The sequence below is a fragment of the Onychomys torridus genome, chromosome 6 (genome assembly GCF_903995425.1).
Source record: "Onychomys torridus chromosome 6, mOncTor1.1, whole genome shotgun sequence".
NCBI classification, from domain to species: domain Eukaryota; kingdom Metazoa; phylum Chordata; class Mammalia; order Rodentia; family Cricetidae; genus Onychomys; species Onychomys torridus.
In genome coordinates this window covers 6,976,402-7,002,937 of record NC_050448.1, presented here as the reverse complement: position 1 = coordinate 7,002,937, position 26,536 = coordinate 6,976,402, and the positions used below count along the sequence as shown (strand labels likewise).

At 40.3% G+C, this 26,536-nt stretch overlaps 1 protein-coding gene across 1 annotated transcript in view; it reads right to left on the bottom strand.

Annotated features, from left to right (window-relative positions):
• Nucleotides 1–7,887: 7,887 nt before the first annotated feature.
• The window catches only part of Spata16 (spermatogenesis associated 16), a 250,773-nt gene continuing 232,124 nt past the window's right edge, over nt 7,888–26,536 (bottom strand). The window contains exon 10 of the mRNA XM_036189517.1: nt 7,888–8,010. Within this exon, the coding sequence (XP_036045410.1) occupies nt 7,888–8,010 (123 nt within the window). The remainder of the gene's footprint in view (nt 8,011–26,536) is intronic.

The following is a 26,536-nucleotide window of genomic DNA, read 5'->3' as shown; positions in this document are numbered from 1 at the left end:
GCATGGTGGCTGCCATGTGCCTATAATCCTGACACAGAGGCAGAGGCAGGAGGATCAGGAGCTCAAGGCCAGCTTGGGCTACTTGAGGCAGTCTCTGAAAAATAAAACAAAACAGAAAAACAAAGTATATTAGTCAGGGTGCTTTAGAAGAAGAGAACTATAAAAAGAACATCTATCTATCTATCTATCTATCTATCTATCTATCTATCTATCTATCATCTATTTATCAGTCTAAAAGAGGTTTATTGTAATGGCCTACAGGCTATGGTCACACTAGTCCAAAGGTGGTTGTCTACCAATGGATGGTCCAGGAATCAGTAGTTGTTCAGTCCAGGGAGTCAGATGTCTCAGCTGGTCTTCAGTACACACCAGAATCTCAAAAAAGTAGGCTTTGATGCCAATAAAGAAATGGAGTTTCTAGGAAGATGAAGAGCAAGCAGATAAAGAGAGAGCCAACTTCCTTATTTCTCATCCTTTATATAGGCTGGCACCAGAAGGTATGGCCTGCATTAGAGGTGGGTCTTCCTGTCTCTAAGATCCATATTAGAAGTGATCTTCTCACTTCAAATGACTTTATTAAGGAAAAGTCCCTCACAGGTGTGTGTGTCAAGCAATGTTTGGGTTTTAGTTCATTCCAGATATAGTCAAGTTGACAACCAGGAATAGACATCACATGAAACAATCTAAACAACAACAATAACAACAAAAATTAATACTTAAATTTAAAAATTTAGTTCTTTGCTTACATGGGCTACACCTCATGGGCTTGATAGCCCCATGTCACTAAAGGTAACTATATTGCACACAGAGAGTATTTCCAGGATCATTTCTCAGTGATTCCAGGAAATGTGTACTGCCAATGTTACTTGGGAACCATAAGACAGAACAGATAACACACAGAAAGAAACAGTATATTTAACCTTAACTTTGGAGTAAAGCTGCCTGGATTTAAATTCCAGCTTTGTTACTTTCCAGATAGGAGGAAGTTATTACACATTCTGGGCCTCAAGTTACAGACCTGAAGAGGAGGAGAGGGAGGAGGGGAAAGATAATATTCCCAGGATGTATTCATGGTGAGCTTATATTAAGTTTCAGGAAACATAAGGTATAATTTAATTGCTTCAGTGTTTATAACATCACATTTTATTTTCCCATTTGTTCCTTACTAAAATAATCAGGTAGATCTAAGGGTCTAAACCCAAGTCTTCTCATTTAAGTCCATTTTGCTTTCAATGTTATCATTACCATCACCAGCAGCTAACTTGAATTGAGTGGTTTCCCTGAGGACTTTATATTTGATAGAACACTGAGTTACACTATGTCCCCTGCCCCATCTATAAGAGTGCAGGATTAGAAACAACTATTCATATCTAAACATCCATAGATAAGTCTTAGAGAAAAAGATGTAGAGAGGGCTAGATAGATGGCTCAGTATTTAAGAACACTTGTTACTCTTGTGGAGGATCTGGGTTGGATTCCCAGCACCCACATGGTATCACACAGTCATCTGTAACTCCAGTTTCAAAGCATCTGGCATCCTCTTTGGACCTCCATGTGCACCAAGCATGTGTGTTGTGTACAGACAGAACACTCATGCATAAAAATAATATAATAGATAAATCTACTAAAAAGATTTTAAAATATGCTGGCTAGATTTATGTCAACTTGTCACAAAGTGTAGTCATCTGAGTGGAGGGACCCTCAGTTGAGAAAATACCTCCGTAAGATCAGCCTATGGACAAGGCTCTAGAGCATTTTCTTAATTAGTGTTCGATGGGAGAAGGTCCAGCCCATTCTGGGTGGTACAGAAAGCACCAAGCAGATGCTTTAACAGGCTGTCAGTCTTCTCTCAGAGATCAGGCCTCAGTTTCAGTTTCCGGAGACTGAGCAAGCAGTTTCTGGGTTGTGAACAAAAGACAGTCCTTGTAGTAGCTCCCTTTCTGCAGGTAACCTGACCGCTCAAGGTTCAGTCAGTTGTTTACTATCTGGGACCTCTCACCAACTTAGAGCTATGTGCATGGGTCAATGTGAATGTGCAAGGCCAGCCAGCCTCCATGGCAGCTCAAGGACAGAGCCTGGGACTTGTCCAGGCCTGCCCAAAAATTGTAACTGTAACCCCTAACCAATAAATTCAAAAGTTACATACCCTCACCCAATCCTATGACACAAAGGCTTGTACTACCCTGCTTGTGTTTTTTTTCCCTTTAAAAACCCCTCATTCTGGGAGTTCAGGGCCGTCCTCCTCCACCCACTGTGTCGGAGTGTTGGACACAGATCAAACCTGGGCTTGCTTGTTATCAATAAACCCCTGTGTGTTTTGCATTGGATATTGGCTCTGTGGTGGTCTTGCTCAGGGGTCTTTTGACATGGGCACAACAATACCACCCCAGGTTGGTGGTCCTGGGTTCTATAAGAAAATAGACTGAGCAAATAATTGGGAGCAAGCCAGTAAGCAGTACTCTTCCATGGCCTCTGCATCAGCTCCTGCCTCCAGGATCCTGCCCTGTTGGAGTTCCTGTCCTGACTTCCTTTGGTGGTGAACAGCAATATGAAAGTGTAAGCTGAATAAACCCTTTCCTCCCCAAGTTGCTTTGGTCATGGTGTTTCATTACAGCAATAGAAACTCTAACTAAGACACAATGTATTAGCATCAAGAATCGAGGTCTCTGGTTCCTTGAAAAATAAAGGCGTTGCAATTTCCCTAAACATGTACTTAAAGTGAAAGTTACAGTCTTGTTTACTAATGCATATCAAGTTTGCACATTGTCTTGAGATCAATGTAAGGTCACAGCAAAGGCACAATACAATAATTAACCCTCAAATTCTCCTATTGTTTTTCATATTGTGTAATGGAAGAATGATTCTGACCTTTGATTATTTTAGACATTCTTAGTATTTCCAGATTCTCTCCATTAAGCCTCAGGAAGAATGTGCTCATATTTATAACTTCCAGGATGCTCTTTGGATCCATTTTCTGGTTTTCCTTTCCTTTGATGGCTTGTCAAAATTATGTGCCTGCCTCCAGGTGTCACTTTGTTCCATCTTGACAGTCTGCTGCCTGTCAAGGAGGCACAGTTGTTCTTTGTATCTATGTCCATGAGCCCTACAAACTGCTGAGTGGCTCAGGCAATGAGTGAAATATTTGATTGAACTTAGACTCCATCGTACCATCTCCATGAATCAAGCCACAGTAAATCTAGGCTTTGCTCTGCCAGTGGTCTTTCAACTTTCAATACAATTTGATTTAAGGGTACTGGTTTGTGATCATCTCATATTTCATGAGATGATATCCTGTGAGCATGGGGAAAGATCTGAGAGAAATAATCAGATGAGAAAGATATATGGAATACAAGCAAGAAAGACAGGGACAGCCCAAATACTGAACTGTTATTTACAAGTGCTGATGTCAATAAAACTGCTGCACTGTTTAATGCTTCCTCCAGCGACACTCTGGACTGCCTATGCCTGAGATTCTTGTTGAAGATAGTGCAAAAGTATGTCTTACAGAATTCCACAAGAAAGCCTTCCTTTGGTGCCTGTCTGTGAGATAGCCATTTTTTTCTGATGCAAGAATTAGTATACAGTTTTCCTCTCAAACAAGGAAAGAAAAGCTGAACTAAAGTAGTTGTTTCTCTGCAGAATGATACTAAATAATAGTATCTTTGAAAGATGATTGTTTTTTTTACCAATGAACAGACTTATGATATTAAGGAAAAGAAAATAAAATTGGTCATAATTACCTCACTAGTGATAACTATTCCTCACACCCCATTGTATTTCCCTTTAGTCTTTTATATGTGTATTTTACAATATAATTATAATTATACTGTATATGGTTTTGAGTTCTACTTTTTGATATTATAAAATTTTTATACATTGTTGAGCATTGAAGAGACTTCCATAAATCATTTAGTCTGTTACTTATGCTGGGAAATTTTGGCTGCATTTATATTATCTTTCACAACCCCCCTCCCAAACTGTGGTGAGTGCTTTTGAGTTTTTATTTTTAAACATGTATTTGGTAATTGCTTTAGCATATGTTCCTAGAATTTGGTTCTATCAGAAGCATGTGGGAGTGCCTGCCATGACATCATGTTTAAAGCAAACACAGCACTCTATAGCTATGAAGGTATAGATAGCCACCATGGCAGCAACCTGGGAGTGGTCCCTGTGTTTCTGTGTGCTCCTTCCTTGAAGATTGCATGATCCTGACACAGTGACATTACTCAGTTGACATATATCCTACCACTTGAGTTTCTGTGTAACCTCTTGTCATAGCTTTCGTCTGTCATATTGGCATCAACCTGGAGCAACCTGGGAAGAGGGAACCTCAGCTGAAGCAGTGCCTTCATCAGATTTTCTCAATTGCTGACTGATGCCTATTGAGGGTGGTGCCATCCATAGGCAGGTAGGCCTGGCTGTTGAAGAAAGGAAGATGAGCAAGCCTGAGAAAGCAAGCTTGTATGCATAGTTTCTCTCAGGTCAGGTTCAGGCTTCACGCTCCTACCTTGGTTTCCCTTGGTGATGGGTTGTGACCTGTGCATGTCAAAGTCAAATAAACCTTTCCTCCTCAAGTTGATTTTGGTTAGAGTGTTTTGACACAGCAAAGGAAAGCAAATTAGAACAGCTTTGCTTTTTTAAAAATTGTATCACCTGCTCTCAAAGGGAAAATATATGTCACTCTTGAAGATGTAGAAAAGTGTGAATTAACAGTTTCAAGATTGTATCATATTTGCAAGTTGCAAGGCTCTTTGTTACCAAACCAAACCAAAACAGTAGCAGACAGCTTTGCTTCTTGCATTTTCTTCTTTGAAGATGCCAAGCATATTGCATCAGTAATGCTGAAGAAAGGCCAACAATGACAAGGAAGAGATGGCTGTGATGGACTGGACTGTCCAGTGCCTCTTTCTCCAGCAATTCCTAAATAAGTTACTGCAGCTCAGGGCTCATCTGACAGAGAAAGCAGGCTTAGACTGCAATGGGGGCAATGATACCATTGTCCTGTGAATATGTCATAATGGGCATTTGAAAGAGGAGCGAGAGAATGTGACAAGATGTTAATAGTTGCAGAAGACTTGTGTAGAGTGCCCATTGGTCATATTGTCTACTCTTGTCGCTTTCTCACAGATTTTAAAAATTTGAAAATAAAAGGCCAAAGATGATGGAAGCATGGCTCAGGGGTTAGGAGCCCTAGCTACTCTTCCAGACTACCTGGGTTTGATTCCTAGCACCCACATGGCAGATCATAACCATCTATAACTCCAGTTCCAGGAGGTTCAGCACCCTCTTGTAACTTCCACATGCACCAGCCACACACGTACATTCAGGCACTCATTCACATTAAAAAAAAAAAAAAAAAAAGCCAAAACAGCCATAGCATCAAAATTCCTTAGAAATAATCAAGAAATTATGACAAAAATGATCAGGTGCTTGAAATCAGGTAGATGTGGACTAGAGCATGTATGATTGTTGTGGGGTCACAGGGCCTCCCTGGGGTTTCTTCTTTGGGGGGAATCCAGTGGCAGTCTCCCCAACAGTTTATGGGCAGATTTGCTCACCCTTGTGTAGTCAGTCAGTTGGTGATAATTTGTTTAGATATTTGAAGCAGGGTCCTGTGCTGTTCCTTTTGAGGGAGGGGGCGAGTAGACGCAGAGCCAATGACACAGACTCTGGGAGGCAGGGAAGGTCTGATGAATATGCATCTGCTGATGTGATGTGGCTGCCCCTCATTGGTCCAGGTCATCTCAGATCATGTTAAGGCCCTTAGGCAGACTCAGGTTGGAACTCAGGAAGTATCTTATGCACATGCTCTCATTACTGCTTTGGGCCTGCTGACCCTCGGGCCTGTTAGGGCTGAGTCATCCCACAGATATTGTCTTAATTACAGTTACTATTGTTATAATGCAACACAACGACCAAAGGCAAGATGATGAGGAAAGGGTTCATTTGGTTTATACTTCCACCTCATAGTCCTTCATTGAAGAAAGTTCGTACAAGAATTCAAGAAGAACTAGAACCTGAAAGAAGGAGCTGGCACAGAGGCCATGGAGGGGTGCTGCTTACTTTCTTGCTCCTCCTGGCTTGCTCTAACCTGCTTTTTTAGAGAACCCAGGACCACTAGCCCAGGAATGGTGACACCCATCCTGGACTGGGCCCTCCCCCATCAAAAAACTAATTAAGAAAATGCCTTACAGGCTTGCCTGCAGCTGAATCTCACAGAGGCATTTTCTCAATTGAGGTTCTCTCAGGTAACTCTAGCTTGTGTCAGCCTGACAGAAAACCATCCAGCACAGATATTTTGAAAGAGAAGTTGTTCCTGGCTCTAGAGGCCAGCAGAACCTTGTTCTTAGCAAAAAGTAGATAGATGGACATGGTGATTAGCATGGACTAGCTATTTAGCGAATATTACTTAAAATAAGTCTTAAAAGAGAAAATTGTATATTTCTCTTCTGTTTGGCCAAGAAGTTGTTTCTGGGTTTGCATTTGGTGTCTTGGAAATGTTACAGAATAAAATTCCCTATCTTCACTTTTAAGGAAATGCCAGAGAAAGTCACTTTTCTTACACTTGAACTTTGTCTTTCAATTTTTGTGTAAGTGTATATATGTCTATTCATGTGTGTGCATGTGCACTGTGTCCATGTGGAGGCCAGAGATTGACAGTGAGTGGCTTTTTAAGTTTCTTTCCATTCTGTCTCTACCTCCTCATTCTTGCCCATACATCCAGCTTTTTACATGAATGCTGTGGATCCAAATTCAAGTCCATTTCTTGGCCACTGGGATATTCCCTCCATCTCCTCACCCCAATATGGAATTCCTGAGCAGTGGTCAGAGGTGTTAGCATCAGTCAGATGGACAACTAAGCCAACCTGGGCTTCTTTCATTCAGCTAGACTCATGTTCATGAAAGGAAATAGTTCCCCAGTGCTTATAGAAAATAAAATGTTCTGGTATGAGCTTAGAAACAAAAAGCAGTTTCTTAATATTCATGGTCTTTAATCAATTATAATTCTATTAATAACTAATGTGAGAGGAGGTCAGCAATGGAGGTGGGTTCCCTGTGGGGTGGAGGACAAAACGGTATTATTTGATAAAAGTAGGAACAAACTGTTCCCAGAGAATCCAAAATTCTGACTATTTCATTTCAATGTTTATGTCTTGAATTATGACTACATAAACCTCCCATATCTTAAGAGCAAGCTTTTAATCTGTTCCTTCACCATCTCATTGCATAAGGAAATACTCAGTACTCTTTCATTTCAAATTCTTATTATGAAGGTAGTATAAGGCCTTATTTATTATTCTCAATATTTATAACTTGTACTTATTTGTTTACTTTCTGTCTAGGTCCCTCCTATTATCCCTATTTCTAATCCTTGTAGGGGCATTAGTTGGAGTCTCTCATGTTGGCTTCAGATTCACCATCAGGTCAAATATGAGAATTCATGTTTTGCCTAAAGAGCAGGTAACACAAAATATAAAAGCTCCAGGGAAGGAATGGAGATTTCAGGGAGAGAACTGATAGTATCAGCCAAATGGCATATGGCTGTAGCCTCAAGGACTGGGAACATACACTATCCGCTCTGTCATTGTAAATAGGCATTTATCTGCATGCGGCCTGTGGCTATTTCCCAAGAAGCATGCATGAATATAAGCATCCTTGGGTGGACCTTGCACACCTTAGTCAAGTTTGGAAGAAAAAGGCAGGTAAAGGAGGCAACAGCAGTTTTTAGATGAGCTCTTCAAACAAGAAGAATTTGGGCATGAGTCAAGTCAAGCATGTTGAGAACATTTATTGCTACCAGTTGAAATTAAAGAAGTATAGACTATCTTTGGCAAGGGTGTGCTGTTCACCTCAGCATCTCACCTTGGTCAGCCTGCTCCCTAGTATCTAGTTTTGCTGCACAGTTTGAAGCCTCTTCAGTTTTGTTTTCTGCCTCCGAGCAGTTCTCAGTTTCTTAGTTTTTAAGAAGTTGTCTTCCAGTTGGTATAGAAAGTCTTCAATTCGTCCGACCTAGAAGTAATAAGCAGAAAGAAGATCTTTGCTTGGTTTCTTGGACATTCTAGTTTGAATGTGAAATGTCTCCAAAGGCTCATGTATTTGAACACTGTCGTGGAACATTCAAGAGGCGGAGCCTCACTAAAGGAAGTGCATTGCTGAGGGTGAGCTTTGAGGTTCACTACCTGCTGCTCTCCGCTTCCTGACTTAGATACAGTGTGATCAGAGCCTCCTGATCTGGCAGCCATGCCTTCCCTGTATGGCAGACTCCATCGCTTCTGAAACCATGTGCTAAGCTAGAACCCTCCCCCTTAAACTACTTTTGAAGTTTTTGGCTACAATAATGGTAAAAGTAACCAACACAGAGCCTTGGAAACATATGAAAATGAAGAATTTAAGCCAGGCAGCAGTGGTGCATGCCTTTAATCCCAGCACTCCGGAGACAGAGGCAGACAGATCTCTGTGAGTTCGAGGCCAGCCTGGTCTACAGAGTGAGATCTAGGAAAGGCACAAAGCTACACAGAGAAACCCTGTCTTGAAAAACGAAACAAAACAAAACAAAAAACAAAAACAACAACAACAACAAAAAAAAGAATTTAAAATTAGTCACAACCACAGGCCCTGTTCAAGTACAATGAGTAGAGATAGCATTGGTAGACAGAAGGGAAACAGGTTTCTATTTCTGGTTCCCTTGCTTTACTCTGCAGGCATGCAGAGGCTGGCTTTTCTACTCAACCCATACAGTGGGGATGGAGAGGCATATCACTTCCATGTTCTTTCTGGTAGCCAATGAATAAAGGGATTTCAAAAGACTGCATGGTGAAAATGCAACCATAGCAGTTTTCTCCAGTGCTTTATAAAACCAAGAGAAAAAGTGAATCTGCTCTCTCAAAGTTGGTGAGCCTAGCATTTCTACAATAGGACTGACCAACACGGGAGAAAACTGGATATTACACCTAGTCTTAGCAGGAGTCTCTCCTTGAAATTAAAGGAGAAATTTGAAAGTACATTTTATTTTTTTTTAGAAAAAGTCATTCTAGGAATAAGGTGAAACAATGAGACATTGCCACACAGAATAATAATTCTTGAGAAAAGAAAAACTATTAGCCCTTTTCAAAGAAAATCTGCAGTTATCCAGTGGTAGCTGGCTAGATATATTTTATAATGTTTGTCTGAAGAGCTAGAGGATAAAAATTTCCATATATGCTGAATTGGGCTCTCATGAAAGTCGGTAGATACAATTCATACTTAGCCTTGCCTCACAAGATTTGCACATTGTATTAGTCTAACATCACTCACGACAGAGCCCATGGTCATTAACTTAGCTCAGAGCGAGGGCACTTACTATTCAAGGTACCATCTACTTAAGATAAAAGCACTTAGAACTTCAATTTTCCAATTTTGAGTCCTGCTCTTAAACCATCTGATTTATCATTCAGGGCTATATCCAAAAGATAATTCCGATTGTCAACGTGAGAGTAATAAATGGCTGCACTCATCTGCATGTTAGACTAAGGACATTTCACTCCAGGTGATATAAACTTCAGCTGGGTTCCTTAGGAAACAGATAACTTATTTATGCAAAGCAACTCTTTCCGAGAACCTTTTTGAAGTTACATCAGATAAATGTCTCCAAAAGCACATTGTCATTTATGACGTCTTGTCCCTGAAGGAATCATCAAAATAGCCTGGAGTCAAGCCACTGTTTTATGTATTCCATGTATTTTACACTATCCAGTTTTCAGGCAACTAGTGAGTAAAAACAAAGAGAAAAACAACAGCAACAAACCAGAGAAGTCATTATGTACAATCCAAGAGACACAATGGCTGGTACTGCACTGCTTTGGGAGTTGACTTGGTGACCCTCCCTGTCATGTGCACTGTCAGTGTACCCCTGTCAACTCTGAAAATTACTGTGTTCCCAACCGGCTCAGATACAATTTGAAATGACAATTCTACCTCAACAAAAACAAGCCTTCTCCAACAAGAAAAATAAATCATGCAAAAGTGAGTGCTGCTTTCATTTTTGTTTTTGGCAATAGTTTTAATAAGAGCAGTGTTGACCAAATGGGTGCCCCTTCATTTAAAAAAAAAAAAAAAGACAAAGATGTCTGAGTGTGGTTGCACAAGCCAGTAATCACAGCCTGTGTGAGTCTGAGCCAGGAGGATTTTAAGTTGAAGGCTAGCCTGGGCTACAAAGGAGATCCTGTCTTAGGGAGGAGGGGAATAAAAAAGAAAAACAAAAGAAAATAAAGAAAAATGCAAGCAACTTGGTAGAGAATGGGAGACTGGAGCCAAGTGATTTAGCTTGAGCACTGAGATGGTAGGCTCCTGGCCCTCCCAGCCTGTCACATGCTGCTTTCTGTCAATCTCACATTGACATGCAACGATCCCTTTAAAATAAGTCTGGCCATGTCTATCTTGGTTAAAATACTTTAAATGGATTCCATGTGGCCCACACCCATCCCAGTGGACCTATTCCATTGCTCTCTACCAGTCCATCTGCTTCAGCCCTGTGACACACCTCTCAGTTCCCCTAGCACACCAGGTGCCTCCACACCTTGACCCTCCTGGGGCTCTGACTTCTGTGGGACCCCTCTGCATTGGGTAAACACCAATGCCCTGTGGAGTCCTCCTCCCCCAGTCTGCCCAAGTTGTGCCCAAGTGATGTATTCCTACAGCCGCTCATTGTCTCTGCATATTACATGTTGTTTTAAAAAACGTTTTGGATTAATTTTATGTATATGAATGTTTTGCTTGCATGTACATATGTGCATCATGTGTGTGCCTGGTGCTCTAAAAGGCCAGAGAGGGCATTGGATCCCTTGGAGTTGGCCTTACAGATGGTGGTGCACCACCATGTGAGTAATGAGACTCAAACCTTGATCTTCGGTAAGAGCAGTAAATGCCCTTAACTCTTAACTCATCTCTCTGGCCCCAATGTTACAAGTTTTTATTCAGTAGCTTATGATAACTTATATAATATCTGTTTTGTGAAAGTAAATCCCATATTGTCCTTATTTTAAAAACCTAGGATATGAGGGATCCCCAGTAATCCTTCACTTTCTAGTAAGGGATTTGAGCAGATTCAGAAATCCGTGTTTTCCCCACACTCCTACTGATACAGGTATTCAGCACAACAGGAGGCTTTCTTTCCCCTTGTAGGATAAACAGACACCATGTCCACTGCCCATCACTCTGTCACCACTCTCTAGTGTCCAGGCTGTCAAGGCAAGGCAATACACACATGGTGAACTTGGCATGTTTGTGTCAGCCCCAGTGATGACTCAGCCGACTTGGCTTATCATATCCTTGCTCTGTGTGCTTTCTGGGTCTCAGGTCTTGCTGATGTTTTGTATTATAAGAAGGGTATCCCAGGTAATTCCAAGGCCACACCCAGTCATAAAATTCCCTGACTTGGACTCAGGTGAGATCTAGGTAGTCTGGTCCTAAGGACACACATGAGCACACACACTTTCAGAGGTGGGACTATACCCTTAGATTATGAACGACACAGTAGTCAGTAAAATAAATCAATTTGTGCTTCTGTACTTACTGAAGGACAGGAGAGCTGCAGAGTATAGCTTTTAGTAAAGCTGGGGCTTTATTTTCCTTTTTTAAGTCAAAAAAAGAAAATTGCTGGTTGAAGGGAAAATAGACTCACATAACTAAGAACAGATTGCAAATGATGGAAATTTCTCTAAAGCCCTTAGGGAAATGAAACACAAAGAAATACACAAGGAAGTGATGGAGAGAGAATGCTTGTGTGGAGGCATGGGGGTTTCAGTCTCTTGTCTTGGTACATCATTTATCTGCCTGGCAGTGTCAGGCTGCTTGGCCACTGAGCCCAATTTTCCCATTTGCAAAATGGGCGGGTGTGTTCCTTATGTCCGCGTGTGTCAATGCTGACTTGGCACTGCAGTGATGTGGGTGAGGGACTAATGGTGCTTGCAGAGAGTTCTGGATGTCTGATGACTGTGGGGACCTGAAGTTCTCAGTGGGAGGGCAGGCTCTATTCTACTCCGTGGATGTTGGTTATCAGTTACATCAGAGTTGATAAATTGTCATTAGGTAGGGTTTTGTTTTGTTTTGAGATAGGTTTTCTTGTGGTCCAGGAAGACCTCAAACTTATCATGTAGCCATCACATCTGACATTTGGTTTACATGGTGCTGAGGATCTAACCTTCCTGCATACTAAGCAAGCACTCTACCAACTGAGCTACATCCCTTGCTCTCTTAGGACCTTGTCATTCATATCTAAATACTATTGTTATGAGTTCCAACATAAATTAATATAGATTATGTTTCTCTTGAACTTTGTTAAAATCTTAACTTCTAGTATTTCAAATACTTAAGTCTTAATTTTATTTATTTATTAACAATTTAATAGATGTGTACAATTGATCTTGATCCTATGCCCCCTAAACTGTCCCCTCTTCCTCTCCCAAATGCTCCCTCTGACACTTATCTTCATCACCTTCATGTCCTCTCTCTCTTTTTTTGATAGTTTGAATAAGAATGGCCTCCATAGGCTTATATATTTGAATGCTTAGTCATCAGAGAGTAGCCATATTTGAGAAGGATTAGAAGGTGTGGCCTTCTTGGAGTAGGTGTAGTCTTGTTGGAGGAAGTGTGTTATTAGGGGTTGGCTTTGAGGTTTCAAAAGCCTAAGGCAGGTTCAGTGTTTCTCACTCTTTCTACCTATGGATCAGAATGTACCTCTCAGCTACTCTCCAGTGTCTGCCTGAATTCTGCCATTCTTCCTGCTATGAAGATAACAGACTAAACCTCTGAAACTATAAGCAAGCCCCAAATAAATGCTTCCTTTATAAGAGTTGTTTTGGTCATGGTGTCTCTCCACAGCAAGAGAAGAGTGATTAAGCCAGAAGCCGGTACCAGGGACTGGGGTTTCGCTGTGACAGGCCTGACCATGCTGCATTTTTGTAGGACCATGGAAGACTTTGGGACCTTGGACTAGAAAAGCAGATGGGTACTTTAAGTAGGGATTAATGGGCCATCTTAGTAGGAGTATGGAAAACAGTGCTGAGGACAATTTGAACTGTGGCAGCCTAGATCAAGATGTTTTAGAGGGAAAGAATAATAGAGTGGCCTAGAGACCATTTTTGTGATATTTTAGCAAAGCATGTAGCTGCATTTTGCCCTTGTCCTAAAAATCTACCTGAACCTAAATTGAAGACTTTTGTATAAATGATATTGGCAAAGGAGAGTTCAAGATAGCCTAGTATTGACTGTGTCACATGGCTGTTAGTGGCCACTCTTATGCAAATCTATTGAAAAAGAGCAAGCTGAGGAATGAAAAATACAAAATGTTTCAGGGGAAAAGGAGCACCAGAAAAGTGTAATACTGGAGTCAAGTCCAGGGCTCAAGGAGACAAAGAGTTTAAAGCAAAGCCTGAGGCTCAATAGAACAGAAAGAGTGGTGACCTCAGGGCAAGACCCAGCCAGCTGTGCTTCCAACTGTGAAAAAGAGTTAAAGGAAAGCCAAAGCAGTGAAGAAAACCACCAAAACCAGAAAGCTGATGCAAATGTATCTGAAAGAAGGTCCAGGTTTCAGCCACAGCAAGCACCGGAACTTGGCAGCTTTAGCTTTGTGGAGAATGGGTTGTAGAATCTCCCTCTGTGGCTAAGGAAAGCCACTGAAGCCAGACATATATGTGTCAGAGGTGTCCCTGTATGGATGCCTAGAGAGGCCATTGTATGAAGTTGTGAAGGTGAAACCCAGATTTAATTGGAGACTTCAAGGTGTTGGAGATGCCAGAATTAGGGTTGTCTGCCAAGGAAGCCTGCAGACAGGGTCTGGAACAGAGACGGGGTGTATATTGCAGTCAGCAAAGCTGAACAGACTTGGAGATCTGAAGGGTGCTTTGACATCAGATATGGAGATGCAGAGTTCAGAGTTTGCCCTGTTGGATTTTGGTCTTGTTTTTGTCCAACACTTTCTCATTAATGCTCCTTTTTCTCCCTTTTGGAATGGTAACATATGTTCTGGGACATTATATGTTTGAAGTAAGTCATGGTGTCTCTTCACAGCAATAAAATCCAAACTAAGACACTCATCGAGTCAAATTTGTGCAGCCGGCTGGAGTGTTGACTGGATCTTGTGTTGATCTTTTGCAGGTAACCCTGGCTGCTGTTGAGTTCATGAGTGCAGTACTCATGTTGTGTTCAAAAGACAGAATTTCACAGCACTATTCCCATTCTCCTGCTCATCCATTCTTTCTGTCCCCTCTTCTGTGAAGCTCCCTGAAACTTGAGATGTTGATATAGCTCTGTTCCATTTGTGGTTAAATACTCAACAGTGATTTATTCTTTTATTTATTTATTTATTTAATCAGAGATACTCTTACACTGGTAATCAAATCAGACTGGGGTCATTCTAATCCAAAGTGACCAGTGTCCTTTTGAAAGGAAGAGCTTTGAAGATGGCACTTAGGGAGGAAGTCACGTGACAATGAGAGTACAGACTGGGTGTTGTTCTTGCAAGCCAAGACCCGATAATGGCAACCAGAAGTCCCAGAAACCAGGAGAGGAATGCAACAGAAGCAGACCCTCTTCACGGCACTCAGGAGGAACTGGCCTTGTGTGTGCTTTCATTTCAGTCTCTTAGACTCCAGAACTGGGCATTTACTCCTTCCATCTAAGCCACTCAGTTTGTGGCATTTGGCTATAGCAGGACTCGCAAGTGAATTTAGCCGATTAACTAACCCACAACGAGAAAGAGAGCTCAAATCAGTTACAGCTTTCTCCTCAAGCATGGCTTTGATCCTCTTAGTTCACTTTCCGTAGTTTGAAGAGTCCTCATTTGGTTGGATCCCCCTGCACAGGCACAGTCAACAGCTTGGGAACCAGGGTGGTCTGCAAATAGTGGCAGTGTGAACTCTCTCCGGGCTGGAGAGGTGGCTCAGCAGTTCAGAGCACTTGGTGTTTTCTCAGAGAACGGGAGTTCATTTGGCAGTACCAGGTCAGGAATCTCACAAGGGTCTCTAACTCCAGCTTCAGGGCATCTGATGTCCTCTTCTGGTCTCTGCTAGCACCGTGCACATTGTGCACATAATTATATGTATACAGAAATACACAATTGAAAAACAAGAGATGGCTCAGAGGTTAAGATCACTGGTTGCTCTTCCAGAGGTCCTGAGTTCAATTTCCAGCAACCACATGGTGGTTCACAAACATCTGTAATGAAATCAGATGCTCTCATCTGGCCTGCAGTCACACATGCTGAATACATAATAAATAAATAAATCTTTTTTTTTTTTTTTTTTTTTTAAGAAACACAACATAGATCATTTTGAAAAAAAGAAGTCTATCTCAAACACCAATGAGTGGTTACATTATCCAAATAAAGAAGATGCTGAGTTTGGGGCTTTCTGTTAGCTCTCAGGCTGTCTGGGTCAAAGGACTAGGTATATCTAAATAGGTTTGCTTGTAGATGGTCATGACTCAGGAACTGGTGGGTGAAAGGAATCGGAAAAAAAAAAAAAGAAAGAAAAGAAAGAAAGGAAAGGAAGGAGGAAAGAAGAAAGGAAGAAAAGAAGAAAGGGCTATAAAAGATTTTGCCTTTAGAAGAAAAAGAATAAGTAACCAGAGTCAAACTCTCCAGGAATAAATATCAGAAGCATGCAACTGTAGCGTTGGTTACAGAATGCGAATGTGTTCTCAGTGATTAGCAGTTTGGGCCAAAAATCCTCTCAGCAAAACAGATATTTCACTCCACCACAGTGGATTTGATTACATGAGTTCCTTTGCTCTGTTCCAGCTTAATTTCCAGACCAAATGCTTTTAAATATTTATCACCCGTAATGGTTTGAATTTTAATTCTTATTAGAATTACAATTATTTTCAAACATGCTTGAAATTAATTTCTAAAATAAGCTCAGTTTCTGAAACACCACTGTTCCTGCAGTCGCTCTGCCTTTTGGCTGGTATTCAGTCAGACCCTCATGCTTCTCCTCTTACTTAGTGGATTTGTTGTATTACATGTAGTACATGTATTACATGTGAATCTTAGGTACATGTATTACATGTGAATCTCAGGTACCTATGTTAGCAAACACACAAAAAACTCTATGCCAAAATACATACCAACCACTGATTGAAAATGCTCACTATGAAAATATTTTTTTGATCACTGTATTTTATTAATTCTTTTTTAAAATTTTAAAATTTTTTTCATTTTATAATTTAATTTAATTTTACATAACAGCCACAGATTCCCCTGTCCTCCCTCCTCCTGCCCCCCCCTGCCCTCAGCCCACCTCCCATTCCCATCTCCTCCAGGGCAAGGACTCCCCTGGGGATTCAGCTCAGCCTGAGAGATGGCTCAGCAGTTAAAGGCTAGGCTCACAGCCAAAAATATATACACAATATTTTTTATCTAGTATAGAGTTAAAAAAAATCTTATTATTGAATGTTGCTATCACTTTGTCCAAAGATCTCCTGAACACTCTCCACTGAAAACCTTCTTGAGGTCACAGTAAGGAAGGTGGTGGCCGGAGGTTGGAGACTTGGCTTGGTTCTTGCAGAGGACTGGAGTTGGGTTCCCAGCACCCACACCAGGTTGTCACAACCTTGTAACTCCAGCTCCAAAGGACCCAGCACTCTCTTTTGGTCTCTGTGAGTACCTGCATGTACCTTCACATGCCTCCCCATGTACATAATTAAAAATAAAGCTTAAAAAATTAAAGAAGATGAGGCTTTGGGGAAATGATTGGATCATAGAAGCAGGGCCCTCATGAATCACTGCTTTTAAAAACAAAGCCCAAAGGAGCTTGTTTGTTCCTTCTTTCACACGAATCTCCACCCCCCCCATACTCACACAGTCACACACACACACACACACACAGAGTCACACACACACACAGTCACACACACAGACACACACAGAGTCACACACACAGACACTCACACACTCACACACAGTCAGGCACACAGACACACACAATCATGCACACAGAAACACAAAGACACACAGTCACACACACAGACATATAGTCATACACACACACACACACACACACACACACACACACACACACACACTGCACAAACAAATTTCTGTCATATGCTATTCAGACTATGGTATTTTCTTATAATAACTAAACAGACTAAAAGTCCATCGTGATTTTTTAAAATAATTCATCTTTTAGAGTTTAAGTGCAAAATTTCTTTGAGGATTGAATATATTTTATCATTACTGTTATTATTTTGAACTTTGAACAGAGTCTTACCATGTAGCCCTGGCTGACTTCAAACTTGTTATATAAACTGAGTCAGTCTTGACTTTGCAGCATCTTTGTGCCTCTGCCTTCTGAGTGCCAGGACTACAGGCATGCACCACAGAGCTGAATGTATGCTATCAAACTTTTCATTTTAAGGTACTGGAGATTTGCATTCACTGGTAAGAAGCAGCACAGGAAGAAGCTGTGTTCTTTGTTCCCGGGTCTCATAAGAGTAATTAACATCCTAAACTACAGAGGAACACAACAGTCAGTCTGTTGACATTGATGCACACAAGCGAGACACAGAATTTGCCCACTTTTGAATAGCCGCCCATCTTTCTCTCTATTCCCTTCTTTAACCTGTCAACTGCTGATCAGTTCTGTCATTAAGAAGATTGTCTAATGGACCCATTATCTCATTCTATTCTCTTTGGGAGGTTTATTCTGACAAACACATCTGTTTGTTTCTTCTTACTGATGGGCATAATCAAATGGTCTAGATAAACAGTTGGGTGAGTCATTTACCCTATGAATGATGATTAGGTCATTTAAATGTTGGGGCGACTAGGAATTAAGTTGGCATGAATGTTTTGCACTTGGCTTTGTGTGACTGTAAGTCTTCATTTCTCTGGGATAGATGCCCAGGAGAGTAATGAACAGGTCATGTGGTAGCTGCATGTTTATTTTATCATATTAAAACATATTAATTATGCTAAATAATGGATTTATCACTATATTTTTACACATGCATAAAATGTATGTTGATTGTATTTACTCCCCACTCTTCCTCTTCATCCCTTCTCTGTTCAGCACATTATTTTTTTAAATGAAATGGTCATATGCTATTCTAACTTGCTACACAATTTTCCCATTAGCAAAGCTCATCTGATCCAATTACATTTTCATCAGGATTAAATGTTGTCAATATTTTTATTTAAGCCATTTTGACAAGTATGTAGTGACTTCTTGAGGTTTTGTTTTTCAGGCTATTACATGCTGTTGACCTTCATTTTCTTTACAGGTGAATTTTGAGAATTTTTATGTACTTAAAAATTAGGTAATTTATTTTTGAGTTAGTGTCTCACTATAGCCCAAGCTGGCTTTGAACTCACAATCCTCCTGCATCAGCCTTCTGAGAGTTGTGATTACAGTCATGTGCCACTATTCCCAGTTTATATATGAATGTGGTGTGCATGTGTGTATGTGTGTGTGTGTGTGTGTGTGTGTGTGTGTGTGTGTGATTATATGCAGATATGTTTAGATATGTGGTTTTAAAAACACATATTTCTCACTTTAAATTTGCCTTTTCATTTATTTAAGAAACCATTCATAAGGAAAAAAAATTTAATTTTCATGAAGTCTAATTTGTTGATTAGATTGTGACTTTGTATCAAGTTAAGGAGATTTTTACACAGATCAAGATCCCGAAGATTTTCACTATTTGTTTTTCCTAAGAATTGTATGGCTTCACATTTACATTGAAGTATATTGCCCATTTTAAGTTAATGTTCACAGTAGTGATGATGTTATGGTTCTCTCTCTCCCCATGGCTGTTTACATGCTCCTACTCCATTTGCTGAAAATATTATATTTTGTTCATTGAATTAACTTTGCACTTCTATAACAGAAGCTGAAATATTTTTTAAATTGCAAAGAATTATTTCTCTTTATTTCTTTAAAAAGACTTGCTTCATTATTTATGAATTTGTGTGTGTGTGTGTGTGTGTGTGTGTGTGTGTGTGTGTGAGTGTGTGTGTGTATGTGTGAATCTGTGTGTCTGTATGACATGTACACTTATGTGCAGGTGGCCCTATAGGTCAGAGAGTATCAGATCCCCTGGAACTGGAGTTATAGGTTGTAGTGGTGCTGGGGATGTCTTTCTGTATGCTGTGAATGTGTGCTGCTCTGATTTGGTTGATAAATAAAATGCTGATTGGCCAGTAGCCAGGCAGGAAGTATAGGTGGGATAAACAGAGAGGAGAATTCTGGGAACAGGAAGGCTGAGAGAGGAGTCACCAGCCAGACACAGAGGAAGCAAGATGTAAAAGTACCAGTAAGCCACAAGCCATGTGGCAACTAATTGATTAATAGAAATGGGTTAATTTAAGATGTAAGAACTAGATAGTAAAAAGCCTGCCATGGATACAGTTTATAAGTAATATGAGTCTCTGTGTGTTTACTTAGGTCTGAGTGGCTGCAGGAGCCGGGTGGACACAGGAAAACTTCAACTACATGGTGGTTTGAAAGAAAATGGACCCCCAAAAGGGTGGCACTATTAGGAGGTGTGGCCTTATTGGAGGAAGTGTGTCATTGTGGGGATAGCCTTGGAGGTCTCTTTTGCTCAGGATATTGCCCAGTGAGCCAGTCAACTTCCTGTTGCCTGCAAGATGTAGCACTTTCAGCTCCAGCATCACATCTGCCTGTATGCTGCCATGCTCCCGTCATGATGATAATGGACTGAACCTCTGAAACTGTAAATGAGCCATCCCAATTAATGTTCTCTTTATAAGACTTTCCATAGTCATGGTGTCTCCTCACATCAATAAAAACCCTAACCCAGACACAGGTGGTCTCGAACCACCTGATGTGTGTGCTGGGAACCAAACTTCCTCTGGCTTTCTTTAGGAGCAACCAGTGCTCTTAACTGTGGAGCCATGTCTCCAACTTCTCCTCATTTATTCTCTAGCAAGATTTGTTTCTGCTATCTTTGTCTAGAAAATTCTTAAATGTGTCATTAAATGTTTTGCTGAAATTTTAAAAGAAATTATGTTACCATATGAATCAGTGTCCAAAGGTCAATGTGAATACTATGTTACTGCATCTCTCTCCACTCACTTAGATCTTTGGTTCCTTTCATTGTTATTTTGTAGTTTTTAAGGTATTATACTAATTCTACAAAATGATGTGTTTCATTATGAAATTTTCATACTGCTTTGTAGATTTTGGCGAATAAGTCCTGTACATGTTTTGTTAGAGTCACTGAAAACATCTACTTTGAGCAATTGTTAATAGTCCATCTCTACCCGATTACTGCTGGTGTAAATGCAGATGAGCTGTGTTTATGGATCTTCTCTTACAATATTGCTGAACTTACATTATTTTCAAAAGTGTATATGTGTGACATGCTATGGGACTGTCTATGCAGACAATCATGTAATTTATAAACAGGGACAGTTTTCTTTCTTCCTTTTTGCCTGCACACTCTCTCCTTCTCATCATACTGCAGCGGCTAGCGTTTCCAGCTCCATGTTGGGTAAGCGTGCTGAGTACTGACATCTTCGCCTTGCTCCTGATCTAAGAGGAAAGCATTATTTTTTTCATTTTGAAGTGTACTGTTATCTGTGAAATTTTTGCATGTTTTCTTTAACAGTTGAATGAAACAACTTCTATTTCTAATTTTCTGAATATTATTTCATGGATGGCATCTAATTTGACCTTTTTTTGCAGTAGTTAATATGATCATGTGATTTTCTTTTGTGTGTGTGTGTGTGTGTGTGTGTGGCACACATGTGTAACGTGCAAGCATATATGTACACATATATGTAAGAGCCTAAGGTTTATGTAGGGAATGGTCTTCAGTTGACCTTCCACCTTATTGAAACTCAGAGCTCCAAGATATGGCTCTACCTTCCCAAGCTAGCCAGATTACAGGTAACCTGCTATGTCCACCCAGAATTTACATGGGTTCTGGGGATCCAAAGTCCAGTTCTCATGCTTGGGGACTCATGGGTAACCAACAAGCCATCTCTCCCATTACAAGTGTGGTTTTCTTTTTGTTAGCCATTAATGTGACAAATCACAGTGATTTTTCAAATGTTCAGTCACCTTTGCCTCTGTGAAGTAAATATCATTTAGTTAATAGAGTATTTTATATTTTTCCAAGTTTTATTTGCTAATGATTGAAGTGCTTCTTCATCTGGATTCACAAGGGATACTGGTTTTGAGGTTCAAAAAATACCTGAACAGCTTGTGTCTGGTTCGGTGTTAGAATAAGTCTAGGTTTGTAACAAAAATTGGCAAATGACTACTTCTTTTGTCTCTGAAGAAAAAAAAAGTCACTATAGAATTGGTGTTAATTCTTTTAAATTTAGCTATTACAGCTGTTCACTGAAATTAGATTGGCCTAGTGGTTTCGCTTCAGGGAATTTGTCGTTATAAGTCATTGACTATATTGGGCAAGGTATGGCAAGTTCTAGGGTTTCTAGAACTGGTACAGTTCATCTGCATATATACTTACCTGGAGTAGTTCCCTAGTATTTTAATGTTTGCTATATTTATAGTGATATCTCATTTTATTTATGTTTGTGACTTGTGTCTTGTTTTTCTTGGCTAGTTTTTCAAAATGATTAAAATTTTTTATGAACAAAATGTACATTTATTAAGTGCAAATACCATGTCCATTCAATTGCTACTCAATGGGGTAGATATTGGAACCTCGTGTCTTAGATGGTTGAATGACTTCTCCAAGGTTAGACATGGAGGACTCAGGCTTAGGCTTTATCCTTCCTGTCCCAGAAATCACCTTTTAAAGGTGTTCTTTAAAAGGGATAGTTAGAGATTAAATTCTTCAACCCCTACTGCTTGTTCATGTGTCATCCTTTTCTCTTTCTCTTTCATTTTTTGATCATGGAAGAGTTTTTGTTGCTTGACAGACATTAGCCATTTCTAGGGTGTATAATTTCTTAGAACTAGGTGAAGTATATTGAACACATAGAGATTTACAATGTGCTTTAAAGAAACAAGAGTCTGGGCTAGCAGAAGCTGCTCTCAGGGATGAACCATGTGTACTGCCAATTCCTTCTCCTCTACAGGTTTAATGAGGGTACTGGCCAGAATTCAGTTCAGGTGGCAAAGGCATTTGACAACCTATCAGATGAAGTGATTTAAGCTTTATTGGTCTGTTCAAAGGCTAGCTCTTGGTTGCATTGATTTCCTAGTTTTCTGTTTTCAATTTCATTGATTTTTCATCTTATCTTTATTATTTTCTTTGTTTTGATTGCTTTGTGTTTATTTCGTCTTGTTTTCTAGGGTTTTCATATGGACCTTCAATTGATTTGCACATTTCCCTCTTCCGATGTATGCATTTGGCACTTCAAATTTTTCTCTTGGTGCTGTTTTTAGCTGTATCCCATGAATTTTGATCTCTTGTATTTTTATTCATATTCAGTCAAATGTCCTATTTCTATCTATTTTCTTTAGAACCTAATTTTTCATACACAGACTGGTGCATTTGGGGATTTTCCCATTATTCTAGCTTGAATCCAGCACAGAGAGAATACACATTCTTTATGATTTCAGTTCTTTAGTGATTGTCTATTTGGTGCCTTCTTCCTGGGCTGTTGAAAAGGATGGGTACTCTTTGTTGGTGGGTGGATATGGACAAATACTAATGGTTAGTATTGGTGTAATTATTAAGGCTACTACATGTAGTTAAAAGGGAGGTTTATTTTGTGGGGTAACTTACAAGTGAAGGGATAGTTTACAGGGTCTGGGAAAGTCTCTGGAGAACTCTGCTCAGTCTACCTCTAGCAACCAGGGTCCAGGAACCAAGAGAGCCTGTGCATCTGGATCCTGGATCTTCAGCATCCTCTCTCAGCCTTGCCTTGTGGGCGTGACCATTACCGAAGCCTCAATGGGGGTTGGAACTTCCAGGTCAAAGCTGGAATGGTTACCTACTACATCTCTCCCTTTTGTCTAAATAAGAAGGTTCTAACCTAATACAAGTCTATATACAAAGGAATGGTTATCAAATATTGTCCAGGAGTAATGAGGGATAATGACCTAGATACAATGGAACTACAATCAATGCGAATAATATCAAGCATTAAACACATACTAAAATCCAGAGAAGTCTAGAGCATGAGTAAATGGCATGTTATAAAGATCATTCCAAAAGGTGTCCTATCCTAAAGAACCTGAATCTAATATTTAATATGTTTTATCTAAGATATTATATATACTAAGTTGTAGCTATAACTGTTAGTCTTCAATCTCATCAAAGACCTGAGAAGGAATATAATGGTACCTGAGAAATGGAAGATGGATGGAAGCAACTTTCAGGAATCTTGCAAGAGTAGACAGAGACAGCTGGCAGTCTGGACAGTCACCTTATGTTTCTCAACATCATTGGTGCATTCAAATTGGCTACAGGCCTAGAGTATCTGACAGACCATTTTCAGAAGCCAGAATTCTGAAAGACCATCTTACCCTGTCTTGGCAGAGTTCAGAAGTCACTTTTCTTTGCGCCCCGCTTGTCCAGAAGGACAGCACTCATATTGTCAGCAGTTGAGGCAAGGGCAGTTGTTTGCCCAGTAGGCCATTTTGTGCCAAGAAGACAAACTTCCAAATGGAAATGTCTTAGAAGCCCAATTGGTGAAATTATTAAGGCCACTCCATGTAGTTAAAAGGGAGGTTTATTTTGTGGGGTAACTTACAAGTGAAGGGATAGGTAACAGGGTCTGGGAAAGGTGTGGCACAGTCTGGGTGGTATTCTCTTGAGAACTCTGCTTGGTCTACCTCCAGCTTCCAGGGTCCAGGAACTGAGAGAGCCCATGTATCTGGATCTCGGGTCTTCAGCGTCCTCCCTCAGCCCTGCCTTGTAGGCATGACAGTTATCGAAGCCTCAATGGGGGTTGGAACTTCCAGGTCAAAGCTGGAGTGGTTACTCACTGCAGGTTAGATCCTGTTGTTTTATGGTGGTGTTGAATCATTCCATATCCTAGCTGATTTTACATTTGTTTAGTTGAGAAAAGACGAATTTCCCAAGTGTGACTGTGGCAATGCCTCTCTTCCTTGTCTTCCTATCAGCTTTGCTGCTTATCTTTGTGGCCTTGTTATTAGCACAAGTGTGCTTATGACTTCCTTGTTGATGAAGCAAGCAAGCATTTTACCATTATAGGATGACCCTTTCTGTCTCTGGTAATTTTGTTTGATAATAACAACCACTTATTTTTGTATATTATTATTATTATTATTATTAATTATTATTATTATTATTATTATATATTCTTCTTATCTTATGATGTTGTTTTGATATGGCTGGCCTCAGACTTGCTATATAGCCAGGCTGGCCTCAAACTCATGATTCTTCTGTTTCAGTGTCTGGAGCACTGGGATTACAGATGTGCATGCTCTTCCCAGTCCCTCTTTGCCTTCTTTACTCTTCTCAATGTTTGTATGCTGTACCTGCCTCCATCTTTTGATTAAGATGTCCTGTATATGACATGAGTTTGTAGACAGCAGTGTTAGTCAGTTTCTATGAGAGCTGTACGCTTGTTTGGGGCCTGTGGTGAGGCATTATTTCATTGCCAAGGTATAAAACTGGAGGAGGAAGGGGCTAGAAGCCTGAAATCTCACTCAAGGTCATATTCTGAATGACTAGACCACCTAGTACTCTACATTTCCTAAAGATCCCACTATAGGTAGGGTTGCTTTAACCCCAGCACAGGCAGGTGGATATCTGTGAGTTCAAGCCCATCCTGGTCTATAAATCAAGTTCCAGGCCAGCCAGGGCTATATAGTGAGACCCTGTCTCAAAAACATCCCCCTGCCCCCAAGAAAGATCTGATTATTTACCAAAAGTAACTAGTCTAGGGATTATATGGACTGCTGGGAACTTTCTAGATCCAAGCCAGTACATCATGTGGTTGAACCATATTTTACTGACAATCTCTGCTTTTTATTGGTGCTTTTAGGCCATTTAAATTGATACATTTATTGATATGTTAGAGTTGAACATGCTGTATTAGCCAGGGTTCTGTAGAGGAACAGAACTGGCAGAACTGATAGCATTAATATGTAGTAAAAGGGCATTTATTACATTGGCTTATACAATATCATCTGAGCAGTCTAGTAGCAGTTGTCTCACACTGGGGAGGTTGAGGACCAAGTAACTATTTAGTCCTGGAGGCAGCGAAGGCCTGAGGACTCCTGACAGCTCTGCTCTGTCTACATAGGTAACCAGAAGAAGCTGGATTCTGATTTCTGATCTAGCAAAAAAAGGCAGCAGCAGCAGGTGGTGGTAACTGTAGCTGTAGCAACAGAGCAGATGAACTCACCAACAGGGTAGATGAACTTGCCAGTGAGACATGAAATCAGTGAGGCAAAAAGCCACAGTTTTCCCCTTGTATATCCTTCAACATAATTGGAAGGTGTTGACCATATTCAGAATGGGTATTCCCACTCCAAATAATAACCCAAGCAAGCAAATCCCTCACGGGAGTAGAAGGGACATGAAGGAGGGAAGAGAATGGTGGGTCCTGACATGGAACACTGAGCCATGCACTGTCAGGTGTCCAGTGACTTAATGGCAGACCCACAATTAACTGTCACACATGCCATCTTATCTTTGCCCCCTTGGTTTTATTTCTGTTTTCTTTCCTTGTAAGTGTTGTAGAATATTATTTTAAGGTGTGTTACTTTTGCTCATGTTGCATTTGTTTAACTCTGTGAAGCTGTGTTATTTTGACTGTCTAAAACACCCAATGGTTTAATAAAGAACTGAACGGCCAATAGCAAGGAAGGAGGAAAGGATAGGCGGGACTGGCAGGAAGAAGAAAGAATATACAGAAGGAGAAATCTGGGGGGCAGGGAAGAAGAAGGAGCAAGAGAAGAGGAGCACTCTAGGGGCCAGCCACCCAGCTACACAACCAGCAACAGAGTAAGAAAGAAAGATATACAGAAATAGAAAAAGGTAAAAGCCCAGAGGCAAAAGATAGGCAGGCTACTTAAGTTAAGAAAAGCTGACAAGAAACAAGCCAAGCTAATTCCAGGGATTTATAATTAAGAATAAGCCTCCACATGTGATTTATTTGGGAGCTGGGTGGTGGGCCAAAAGAGTAAAAACAACCACCAACATGTAAGCATTTAAATTCCACTTGGTAGATTATCTGAAGTATTTTTGGATTAGTTTTTTCTTAGTTGCTTTGAGTATACACATACTCTTACACACATACACACACACACACACAATTTGTCATTTTAAATTTTGTGTAAAATACATAACTATTTGCTTTAAGATATTTGTCTCCCCCAACTTACAATATACTCATCTTAAGTATTTGCTTCCATACAACCAGAACCATGTCACATAGTTATTGTTTTTTTGCTTCCACCATTAAACACTAAAATGGAAAGAAAGTTTGTTTCTTAATCATAGTTTTCCTTGCTGTATTTTTTCTTTTTTCTTCCCATTCTTTTCCATTTAGAGAATTATTTTTTCGTTGTTTTGGTTTTTTGAGTCAGGATTTCTCTGTGTAGCTTTGTGCCTTTCCTGGAACTCACTTTGGAGACCAGGCTGG